This window comes from Nomascus leucogenys, chromosome 14 (assembly GCF_006542625.1).
Source record: "Nomascus leucogenys isolate Asia chromosome 14, Asia_NLE_v1, whole genome shotgun sequence".
Classification (NCBI taxonomy): Eukaryota; Metazoa; Chordata; class Mammalia; order Primates; family Hylobatidae; genus Nomascus; species Nomascus leucogenys.
In genome coordinates this window covers 8,528,374-8,540,959 of record NC_044394.1, presented here as the reverse complement: position 1 = coordinate 8,540,959, position 12,586 = coordinate 8,528,374, and the positions used below count along the sequence as shown (strand labels likewise).

Sequence of the window (12,586 nt, the reverse complement as noted above, 5' to 3'; positions counted from 1 at the left end):
TAGACTGATAATATTTTACCATTTGAATTTTTTTTTTTAATGTGGCATGATTCTTTTAAGGTTTCAGGTACGTTCACCAACTTTCTTTCAAAAATCCCGGGACCAGCATTGGTACATTACTCAGTTGGAAGCTGCACAGACTAGTTATATCCAACAAATAAACAACCTTAAAGAGGTAAGGAAATATCTATTTCTGTTTTAGTGTTTCCTGTTGTCCTTTTGGCTTGTTATATTTGTAATTAGATTTTATGTATTTATTGCTATTTGTAATGTTGTAATTTGTAATTAGAAAAAAAATCTAGTTATCTTGTTCCCCATCCTTACCAGTTCTGCAGTGTCCAGTTTAGTAGCCACTAGCCACATATGGCTATGTAAATTTTTATTTTACTTATTTATTTCTTTATTTTTATTTTATTTTATTTTATTTTTTTGAGACGGAGTCTCGCTCTGTTGCCCAGGCTGGAGTGCAGTGGCGCAATCTCAGCTCACTGCACGCTCCACCTCCCAGGTTCACACCATTCTCCTGCCTCAGCCTCCCAAGTAGCTGGGACTACAGGCGCCCGCCACCACACCCAGCTAATTTTTTTGTATTTTTAGTAGAGGTGGGGTGTTAGTCAGGATGGTCTCAATGTCCTGACCTCGTGATCCGCCCACCTCGGCCTCCCAAAGTGCTGGGATTACAGGTGTGAGCCACTGTGCCTGGTCTGTAAATTTAACGTAATTAAAATTAAAAATTTAGTTCCTTAGTTGCAGTAGCCACATTTCAAGTGCTTGCATTGGTTACTGCAAATCTAGAGCATTTCCATCATTGCATAAAGTTGTTTTGAACAGTGTGGCTGTAGTTTGAGATAAGCTCTTTGTGTTTCTGTCAGTGACTTAGTTTCTCTTCCACAAGTTGTCTTGGATTTAGAGGATTCTAGGCTATAGCGCAATTAAAAGTTGTCCCATCTTGCACTCTTACTGTTGTTGAATGAGCACTGGGGAAGATTAATCGATGAATTTTTATTTTACAGTGGTAAACTAAAGAATGTTTCATTTCCCTTAGGAAGTTAGGGTGTGGCAGGAGGTTTGGAGTGCTGAAAGTCGTTAATAGGTCAGGGAGGAAAATATGAATAAATACATGCTGTCAGAGATTTTCATGTTAAATGTACTATTTAAAACTGCCTGTATTCACTATACTGTTCGCTAACCGTATGTTTAGCTTAGGCTGGGTATGAAAGAAGGAGGATGAGCATGAATGGGGCAGTTTATCTTTGTCATCAATTTTTTTTATAAATAAAAGGCAGTAGGGATTCAGAGAAGTGGTTTAAGAAATGGTGCCAAGTGAGGTGGCTCATTCGTGTAATCCCAGCATGTTGGGAGGCCGAGGGCGGAGGATCATTTGAGCCCAGGGGTTCAAAACCAGCTTGAGCAACATAGCAAGATACTCTCTCTAAAAATAAATAAAAATGAAATTAGCCAAGCATGGTGGCACACACCTCCAGTCCCAGCCACTTGAGAGGCTGAGGCAGTAGGATCGCTTGAGCCCAGTAGTTCAAGGCTTGCAGTGAGCTATGATGGCACTGCTGCACTTCAGCCTGGGCAACAGAGTGAGACCATTCTCAAAAAATAAATAAGGAAAGAAAGAAATGGTTTTAGGAACATCTGGATGCATTTTTTTTTTCACTTGAGACATCTTTTACTGCGCCAGTGAGCTGTGGCTAATATTTGTGCTTTTCTTGTTTTAAAAGAGACTTACTATTGAGCTGTCTCGAACTCAGAAGTCAAGAGATTTGTCACCACCAGATAACCATCTTAGCCCCCAAAATGATGATGCTCCAGAGACACGAGCTAAGAAGTCTGCATGCTCTGACATGCTTCTCGAGGGTGGTCCTACTACAGCTTCTATAAGAGAGGTCAAAGAGGATGAAGAAGATGAGGAGAAGATTCAGAATGAAGATTATCATGTAATCATGAGGCCAGTTTTAGATTTTTGTGTTTGATAAAAAAAAACAGTAGAATCATGGCTTTTAACATACTATGTGCTGAAATAGTAGGCTAAAAATATTGTCTATTGATTTCCGTTAATAATGTATGTATGCCCTTATGTAAATGTTAATAAGTCAGAAGTTGTTGAATCAAAGCATTTCAAGGTTGTGAAAGAAACAATAGATTGTATAAAACAAACTGTGATGTACATTTTAAAAACTAAACTATCATACATTGTGGATTTTAAAAATGTGTCCTGGCCAGGTGCAGTGGCTCACGCCTGTAATCCCAGCACTTTGGTAGGCCAAGGTGAGTGGATCACATGAGGTCAGGAGTTCGAGACCACCCTGGCCAACATGGCAAAACCTTGTCTCTACTAAAAATACAAAAATTAGCTCGGTATGGTGGTGTTTACCTGTAATCCCAGCTACTCGGGAGGCTGAGGTAGGAGAATCACTTGAACCTGGGAGGCGGAGGTTGCAGTGAGCCAAGATTGTGCCACTGCACTCCAGCCTGGGAGACAGAGGAAGACTCCATCTCAAAGAAAAAAGAAAAAAAAAAGGTGTTCTATTTTCATTCACCGAAACTAGTACATGCCTTATCATTACTTATGTAGGTAGAATGATTTAGGATTCGGTAGATAGCCAGGTTATATCCCAGCTAAACAACAGCCAGAATCCAGAATAAGAATTCAGGAAGTAGTTGATATTTTTACATAAGAAGGGATGCATAGACAGTTTTTTTGTAGTAATTTTTAAGATGAGAGACTTCAGTTTTAAGTTAAAATGAAGGACCCAGTGGATTGAGAGAATGCACAGATTAAGTGCTTTGATAAACTAGAGATAATAGGGTTTGGAATGGAGCAGTCAGGTGAAGCAGTTAACCTTTGATAAACTGAGTTAAAGGAAGGGTGGAGTTTGCAGGTAAGGCAGTTGAAAGTTGGGGAAGTTTTTGCTTAATGGTGGGTATTTTTTTTCTGTGCAGATAGGTGACAGTGTTAATTAATGACCTTGATAATGGTAAAATTAGGTAGAATTGAGGAGTGATGGTTTGAAACGTTACTCTGTCAGGAAGCTGATGTGGAATGTGTGAAGGATTCTGGTCACGCTGAGGGCCCAGCTGAAGGCAGCACGCATAAGTTAGTAAAATGATACCAGTCAGTGTGGTTGTGTGATTTTTCTCTACAGGGCTCAGCAGCTGAGGCACAGGAGCAGAAAATAGATTTTTGATAACTGTATTATTCTTTGGTGCTTGCTTTATGGGCTGGATGGGGTGATCAACTGAGTAGAAACATTTGGAATAGACATCTTGTTTTCTTGGCATTGATCTAGCACGAGCTTTCAGATGGAGATCTGGATCTGGATCTTGTTTATGAGGATGAAGTAAATCAGCTCGATGGCAGCAGTTCCTCTGCTAGTTCCACAGCAACAAGTAATACAGAAGAAAATGATATTGATGAAGAAACTATGTGAGTGTCCCACTTTAATACTGTAAAGCATTTAAGTGGTAATTATTAGAAGCATATTAACTAACTCACACTTAAAAGTAGGGATATTCAGCACTTTTTTGAAAGATTGAATCAATAGCCAGTTTTCTCCCTCTAATCTCTGGGCTCTTAGCCAGTAATTTTTGTTTTTGTTTTAACTTTTAAATTTGAATTTTGAAATTATTTTATACTTAAGAAAAGTTCAGAATTCCATATTTCCTTCAAACAGATTCATTCCCTGTTTTGCTTTATGTTTCTCTGTATATAATTTTTTTCTGAAACACTTGAGATTGAATATACTTTTCATTGTGTACTTTTCTAAAAACAAAGGTATTCTTATATAACTATAGAATAGTTATCAAAATCTGGAAATTAACATTGATGTAATACTGTAACCTTCTAAAAATTTGCCAGTAATGTCCTTTGTCAGGATCATGTTGCATTTAGTTGTTAAATCGATTTAGTTATCTTCAATCTGGGTTACTTTTTTAAAAATTTGTTTTTCAGCCGGGCACGGTGGCTCACGCCTGTAATCCCAGCACTTTGGGAGGCCGAGGCGGGCGGATCATGAGGTCAGGAGATCCAGACCATCCTGGCTAACACGGTGAAACCCCGTCTCTACTAAAAATACAAAAAGAAATTAGCCAGGCGTGGTGGCAGGCACCTGTAGTCCCAGCTACTTGGGAGGCTGAAGCAGGAGAATGGCGTGAACCCACGAGGCAGAGCTTGCAGTGAGCTAAGATCACGCCACTGCACTCCAGCCTGGGCGACAGAGTGCGACACTGTCTCAAAAAAAAAAAAAAAAATTGTTTTTCATGACTAATACTTTTTGAGAAATACAGAATAGTTTATTTTGTAGAAAGTCCCTTAATTTGGATTAGTCTGAAGTTTCCTCATGATTAGATAGAGGTTACATACTTTTGGCAGGGATACTACAGAAATGATAATGTATCATTTTCACTGCATCATACGGGAGTGGAGCATGATGTCAGTGTGTCCCATTACTTGTGGTTAATTTTGATCACTTAGTTGAGGTAGCATCTGCCAGGTTTATTCACTCCAAAATTACTATTTTTTCCTTTATACTTAATAAGTATCTTTATGTATGGGACTGTAAATACCTATTTTTCATCCTACTTTTTCCTATGAATTTTGACACCCCTTGATGAGTGTTGCTTGAACAAGGTTACTGTGTTGATTGCCAAGTGGTGTTTTTCTAATTCCTTTATTTCTTACTCATTCATTTGCAATTTAAGGAAGAGCTTTCCCTTCTGCCCTATTAATTGATGAACTAATTAATGAATTTCATTAATGTGGATAGTTTTTTTTTGAGATGGAGTCTTGCTCTGTCACCCAGGCTGGCATGCAGTGTCGTGATCTTGGCTCACTGCAACCTCCATCTCCTGGGTTCAAGTGATCCTTCCACGTCAGCTCCCAAGTAGCAAAGATTACAGGCGTGCACCACCACACCTGGCTATTTTTTTGTATTTTTAGTGGAGACAGGGTTTCACCATGTTGGCCAGGCTGGTCTTGAACTCCTGACTTCAGGTGATCTGCCCACCTCAGCCTCCCAAAGTGCTGGGATTACAGGTGTGAGCCACTGCACCTGGCGATTTTTGGATTTTTAAACCAAGCTTACATTCCTGGGACACATGCCACTTGGTCATAGTGTGTAATTTTTTTTCTTTTTTCTTTTTTTTTTGAGACGGAGTCTCGTGCTGTCACCCGGGCTTAAGTGCAGTGGCATGATCTCGGCTCACTGCAACCTCTGCCTCCTGGGTTCAGGCGATTCTCCTGCCTCAGCCTCCCGAGTAGCTGGGATTACAGGCACCCACCACCACACCCAGCTAATTTTTTGTATTTTTAGTAGAGACGAGGTTTCACTATGTTGGCCAGGCCGGTCTCAAACACCTGACCTTGTGATCCACCCGTCTTGGCCTCCCAAAGTGCTGGAATTACAAGTGTGATCCACTTCACCCAGCTGTAATTTTTTTTCTTTTTTTTTCTTTGAGACGGAGTCTCGCTCTGTTGCCCAGGCTGGAGTGCAGTGGCACAATATCCGCTCACTGCAAGCTCCGCCTTCTGGATTCACACCATTCTCCTGCCTCAGTCTCCCAAGTAGCTGGGACTACAGGTGCCCACCACCTCGCCTGGCTAATTTTTTTCTGTATTTTTAATAGAGATGGAGTTTCACCGTGTTAGCCAGGATGATCTCAATCTCCTGACCTCGTGATCTGCCTGCCTCGGCCTCCCAAAGTGCTGGGATTACAGGCTTGAGCCACTGCACCCAGCAATTTTTTTTTTTTTCCTAAGAGAATCTTGCTTTGTGGCCAGGCTGGAGTACGGTGGCATGATTATAGCTCCCTGTAACCTTGAACTCTGGCCTCAAGTGATCCACCTGCCTCAGCCTCCCTAGTAGCTAGGACTACTGGTGTGCATCTTCACACTCGGCTCATGATTCTTTTTATATGTTGCTGGATTGTGTTTGCTAGTACAGTTGTCCCTCAGTATCCTTGCGGTATTGGTTCTAGGACCCCCCCCCTTGGATACTAAAATCTGAGACTGCTCAAGTATCTTATATAAAATGGCAGAGTAGTTGCATATAACATAGGCACATCCTCCCCTATACTTTAAATCATCTCTAGATTACTTATAATACCTAATACAATGTAAATGCTATGTAAGTAGTTGTTATACTCTATTGTATACAGAATAATGACAAGGGGAAAAGGTCTATGCATGACTTTGTTTTGTTTTGTTTTATTTATTTTTTTTGAGACGGAGTTTCGCTCTTGTCACCCAGGCTGGAGTGCAATGGCACAATCTCAGCTCACTGCAGCCTCCGTCTCCTGGGTTCAAGCGGTTCCCCTGCCTCAGCCTCCTGAGTAGCTGGGATTATCACGCCTGCCACTATGCCCGACTAATTTTTTGTAGTTTTGGTAGAGACAGGGTTTTGCCATGTTGGCCAGGCTGGTTTCGAACTCCTGGCCTTAGGTGAGCCACCGCGCCCAGCTGGCTTTATTTTTTGAGACAGGGTCTTGCCCTGTCACCCAAGCTGGAGTGCAGTGGTCTCGTGATGACGGCTCACTGCAACCTCGACCTCCTGGGCTCAAGTGATCCTCCCACCTCAGTTTTCCAAGTAGCTAGGACTACAGCTGCATGCCAACACACCTGGCTAATTTTTAAATATTTTGTAGAGACAGGGTTTCACTTTGTTGCCTTACTATGTTCTAGGCTGGCCCCAAACTCCTAGGCTCAAGCAGTCCTCCAGCCTCGGCTTCCCAAAGTGCTGGGATTACAGGCATGAACCACCACACCAGGCCTTAAAAAATATTTTTGATCCACAGTTGGTTGAATGCACAGATGCAGAGCCCACAGATATAGAAGGCCAACTATATTTTGTTGATGCTCTTAATAGTGTTGTATGTTTCTCTGAGTGTGGTATGTGTCTCTGCTTCTCCCCATAGGTAAAATCTCTGAGCCAAAGCTTTGAAGTTGGTGTGAGGATAAAAGTGTACATCTCTTACTTTAGAAGCTGAGTTAACTGGATGTTGGGGACAGTAGCCTTAGTTCTTTCCTTTTCAGGCTTGGGACCTCCACCTTATGAATAAGCTGGGGCAGGGATGATCTGGGCCCCAGTATTCTCATCATGCTGCATCCAAGTAGAGCATCTATTCCACAAGTGGGTCTCAGCAGAAGAAGGGAGTCTCCACCTCTTGGCCATGTGTGCCTGTACTATAGCATCAGCAATAGGTAGCTGGGGGCAGAATGAGAAATGCTGATATCTTGCCACTCCTAGGAATATAGCCCTCCTCTTGGAAGCTCGGGAAGTGGGAGGCCTGTGTTCTTCACTGCACCAGTCTGGAGTGGAATTTCTGTAATACCAAGTTAGGAAGTGGAGTGGTCTTGGTTCAAATGCAGATGCACACTTGTCTTACCCAGTTTTTATAGATTTTTTTGAATAGATGTTTCTTCATTTGCTGTGTGCCCTTGGGACCATTTCCAGAGTCGTTAAGTGGTTGTTTTTAAAATAATTGTCACCAGTTTGACTAAAGAACAGATCTACAGAGCTCCTTACATTGTCAAGCTGGGTGCTTATCTTGAGATTTCCTTAAATATCCAAGACTGTCATTGATTGGTACTGTTTCAAGTAGTATGTTGTTTAAAATAAAGTAATAGTGTTTTTTAATATGAGAGACTTTGCATGGCCTAGTAGGAAGTAATACCCTCTTTTCTGAAATACTATTTTTGAAAAATAGTATTTAGTCATATACAGTAATTTGGGCTTTTTTGGACGTTAAAATGTAGTGTTTTAAGCCTAATTTATTTCCATTAAGCTACCAGTTCTCTGAAGCTGTAATTTCTTCTAACAGTGGTTCTTAGATTTATTAGTGTTTCTAACACTAATTAAATAGAAGAGATTAATCTCTTCTAACAGTGGTTCTTAGATTTTTTTAGTGTTTCATTTATTTCTGTTTTTTGCCTGACACAGTTCTTTTTTTAATCTTCCTTTCCTTTCCTGTCCTGTCCTGTCCTTCTTGAGACAGAGTCTCACTCTGTCGTCCAGGCTGGAGTGCAGTAGTGCAATCTTGGCTCACTACAACCTCCACCTCCTGGGTTCAACCGATTCTCCTGCCTCAGCCTCCCGAGGAGCTGGGATTACAGGTGCCCACCACAATGCCCAGCTAATTTTTGTATTTTTTAGGAGAGACAGGGTTTTGCCATGTTGGCCAGGCTGGTCTCGAAATCCTGACCTCAGGTGATCTGCCCATCTTAGCCTCCCAAAGTGCTGGGATTACAGGCGTGAGCCACCGTGCCCGGCCGATATTTTTTAAAGGTTGTTTAAACAGTAACATTAACACTACTTAAATTTGGATAATGACAAAAATCTTTTCTCCTTTTTGTATTTAGAAATATCTTATTTCACAGAAAAATCTGTGCATATCATAAAATTTATTGAGGTGTGAAAAACAACATTTATTGTATCACTCTATATAAATGATGGATTTTATATATTCTTAGGTCTGGAGAAAATGATGTGGAATATAACAACATGGAATTAGAAGAGGGAGAACTCATGGAAGATGCAGCTGCTGCAGGACCCGCAGGTAATGAGGTCACTCCACTGCCTCCAAGCCATTCTGTTTTCTCTCTGCTCTTCTCTGACCGTATTATATTTTAAATAAGTGGTAGCCACTGCTTGTACATGGTTCATGGTGTTGGAAGTGCTATATCTTATAATATGGATTTTTTAGAGTTTATTACTAAAGATATTTAAAACAATAGCTAACGTTTGAAAAATGTTCTTATGTATCAGGCACTGTGAGAAGCACTTTATGTACCTTATATTAATAAGATTCTGTGTGATACATTCACTGATGCATAGAGAAATTAAAGCAGCTTGCCAACTTTTAACAATTTAGTAAATGAGAGTAATTGAATCCCCAGATTTGTCTGCATCCCATGCTCATATTTTATACTATTCTTTCTGATATAAAGTCTTATTTGTATATCTTGCTAGACTGTAGAATGATCTCAATGGAATCATTGACTCTTAGACTTACAAAGGATCTTAAAGAGCTCATTTTATAGTTTTTATTTACCTGTTCATACGGCTGGTTGTTAGTACAACCAGACTAGAACCCCAGATTGTCCTGGGTTTGTGGACCCAGCATTTTTCTCCCCAACTACACTGCTTCTCCTGGGAAGAAACGACTTATATAATGAGTACTTTTTTGTGTGTTCTCGGATCTATTTAATTAAGTAGTGAATCTTGGCTAGAGTAATTATAAGTTAGCTTTCTACTGGTTCTGTTTTACTCCTCAGTATGAACACTGGCATATTCTTAATATGCTTAGATAACTAAAGACTTCTTAAATACTAGTCCTCACCATTTCAACTCCAACCTAAGCCCTATGTTCTTTCTACTCCTGACTTTAATCCTGGGTAATCTTATCCACACCTGTATTTCAGTTACTGTCTATATGCTGATTACTCTTCAGATTCTTTCTTTAGCCTTTGTCTTTCCAATAATTTCCAAACCCATGTCTTGGTGTGTGATTCAGCACTTCCCAAACACAAATTACTGTCTTTTCATCTGCCAGCCTGCCTGTCAGCATTAGCCACCCTGACTGATAGTGCTATACATTCTTTATTTCTTCCTCTCCCTAAAACTTTACCTTTAGTGTATTACCAAGATCTGTTGGTTCTGTGTCCTAAATCGTGCATAAAATCATTTGGTACTCCCACTCCTTTGCCATTCCTAGTCTAGGCCTCTGTCTTTCACAGCAGTCTTTCACCTGGGTTCCTTGTATTTATTATTGTTCCCCTCCATTGTATTTTTACAGCATGGATTCAGAATGAGGGTGTTTTTTTCTTTCTGATTAATATCTAATCATGTTACTTCTCTGCCAGTCTTGGTGACTCACACCTGTAATCTCAGCACTTTGGGAGGCTGATGTGGATGCATCGCTTGAGTCCAGGAGTTTGAGACCAGCCTGGGCAACGTGGTGAAACCTTGTCTCTACAAAAAATACAAAAAAATTAGCCAGATGTGGTGGCTAAATTGCTGCCTGTGGTCCCAGCTATTTGGGAGGCTGAGGTGGGAGGATCACCTGAGCCCAGGAAGCGGAACCTGCAGTAAGCTGAGATAGCACCACTGTACTCCAGCCTGGGCAACAGAGTGAGACCCTGTCTCAAAAAAAGAAATAAAAATAATGAAAAATAATACCTAATCATGTTATTTCTCTACTTAAAAACTCTTAAAGGATTATATTTATTATAGGATAAAGTCCAAACTTGTTAACATGGCACATAAATTCCTTTATGTCTGGATTCCTGTTTGTTTCCTTAGCCTTACTTCTGTCATTCCTCTGTGTCATTCTTTAGTCAGGAGGAACTTCAAAGAATCACAAGATCTACAAATTTGGAGAGAAGAGCTTTAATTCTTATAAAGACTGGCCATCCTGGGCCAGGTGTGGTTCACACCTGTAATCCCAGCACTTTGGGAGGCCGACGTGGGCGGATCATGAGGTCAGGAGATCGAGACCATCCTGGCTAACATGGTGGAACCCTGTCTCTACTAAAAATACAAAAATTAGTCGGGTGTGGTGGTGGGCACCTGCAGCCCCAGCTACTCGGGAGGCTGAGGCAGGAGAATGGCGTGAACCTGGGAGGCGGAGCTTGCCGTGAGCCGAGATCACACCACTGCACTCCAGCCTGGGCGATGGAGCGAGACTCCATCTCAAAAAAAAAAAAAAAAAGACTGGCCATCCTGACAGTCTGGGAAGTGTAACCTCTGGCAAAGACTAAAAGCAGGCACTTTGCAGGAGGGAAGGGTAACATAGGAATTGATGCTGAATAAGTTGGCCAAGCACAACTAAATCGATTCAGCAGGCTATAGCAGGAGCTATGAATATCATGAAAAGGGAAACACACGCATGCATAGTAGACAAACATGCATGTTACATGCATTTCATGTTTACTTTGGAGTGGGGACTGAACAATTTAAATGCATTACAATTAGGCCCTGTTGTCAAAAGGTAAAGCCGAGGACACGAAGGCACTCAGTGCTCAGCCTCTGTATACGGGCCAGAACCAGTCCATGGTTGGCGACTCTTACCAGGAGAAAGTTACTGAAATCAGTCTGTTGTCCAGTCAAAGCTGTAGTTACGGCTTGTGGAACAGGGAGTGAGTCAGTCAGCATCTGGCAGTCAGTAAGCTGCAATTGTTTCAATATTGCTTGAGGCCAGTGCTTGCCTAGCTTCTAGAAAAAAGAAGAAATCCTGTTGCAGTTAGAATGTAGTTTATTCTTTAAGTATAGGAAGCGTGTGACTTAATCCTTGTCTGGTATGGCATTAGGTCTTACTGACTGACTTTTCAGCCTTGTGTGTTTTCTTTTAGTTAGGTCCATTCTTTCCTTTCTTAAACTGTGTGGTAGAGAAATTCTTGTATATAACATTTATATACACTTAGGGTAGAGAAGAGTTTACATTTTGAATTATATATTCATCAAGTATTTACTGAGTACTATAACTGTGTACAGTTTTACTATCTAGAGATACAATATTGAATAACAAGATAGCCCTGTTTTTATGGAGCCTATGTTATAATTCTGAATATTCTGTTATAATCCAGGCACGGTATTCTAGATGTTGAAGACATAATAATGAACCAGTTTATTTTTATTATATGCTTTGGGAAATTAATACATTTGAAAGAAATTTGTTAAATATCATGCCTACCTGGAACATACAACACTAATTTATAACCTATGGGTGAGTAGATTTATGAACAATTAGCTAGAATATGACAATGTACATACAAAAGAATTCCAAATTATTTAAATACTCCCTTCTCAAGGAGATGAAATATAACTTCTACCGCTTAAATGTAGGCTATGCTTAGTTACTTGCTTCTGAATAGTACAGTTTCAAAAGGGGGAAACAACTTTGAAGTAGAGAAACTTGGCAAACATTACTACCCAGGTGATTAAATTTAGTATTGTAAGTGATAGGTCATGTTGATAGCATGTTGACAGTATTGTAAGTGATAAGTCATGTTGATATGTTGAGAATGGCACTTTATATCTGTAGTATCTTCCCCCTAAAAACCCACAAACACAACCTAATCATGAGGGAAAAAATCATACCCTTAATTGAGGAACATTCTACAAAATATTTGACATACTTTTCAGACATAAGGAAAGTCTGAGAGACTGTCATAGACCAGAAGAGTCTAAAAAAACAGGAGCAACTAAATGTATTTCGATACTCTAGGTGAGACTCTGGAACAGAAAAAGAACATTAGGGGAAAACTACTAAAATCTCAATAAAGTATAGGATTTAGTTAATAATATATCAGTATTGGTTCATTAGTTGTGACAAATATACCATAGTAATGAAAGGTAACATTGGGGAAATTGGGTCTGGGTTGTACAGGAATGCTCTGTATTTTTACCTTTCCTGTAAACCTAAAACTATACTAAAATAAAAAAAAAACTTTTTTTTTTTTTTTTTTTTGAGACGGAGTCTTGCTCTGTTGCCCAGGCTGGAGTGCAGTGGCATGATCTTGGCTCACTGCAAGCTCCGCCTCCCGGGTTCACCTCATTCTCCTGCCTCAGCCTCCCGAGTA

The 12,586-nt window shown here is 40.4% G+C and overlaps 1 protein-coding gene across 6 annotated transcripts in view; it reads left to right on the top strand.

Moving 5' to 3' along the window:
• The window catches only part of TRIM37 (tripartite motif containing 37), a 113,042-nt gene that overhangs the window by 53,384 nt on the left and 47,072 nt on the right, over positions 1 to 12,586 (top strand). For all 6 annotated transcript variants that reach the window (XM_030827902.1, XM_030827904.1, XM_030827903.1 and 3 more), the window contains exons 14-17: positions 61 to 175; positions 1,731 to 1,946; positions 3,300 to 3,436; positions 8,477 to 8,562. In XM_030827902.1, coding sequence (XP_030683762.1) covers positions 61 to 175; positions 1,731 to 1,946; positions 3,300 to 3,436; positions 8,477 to 8,562 — 554 coding nt within the window. The remainder of the gene's footprint in view (positions 1 to 60; positions 176 to 1,730; positions 1,947 to 3,299; positions 3,437 to 8,476; positions 8,563 to 12,586) is intronic.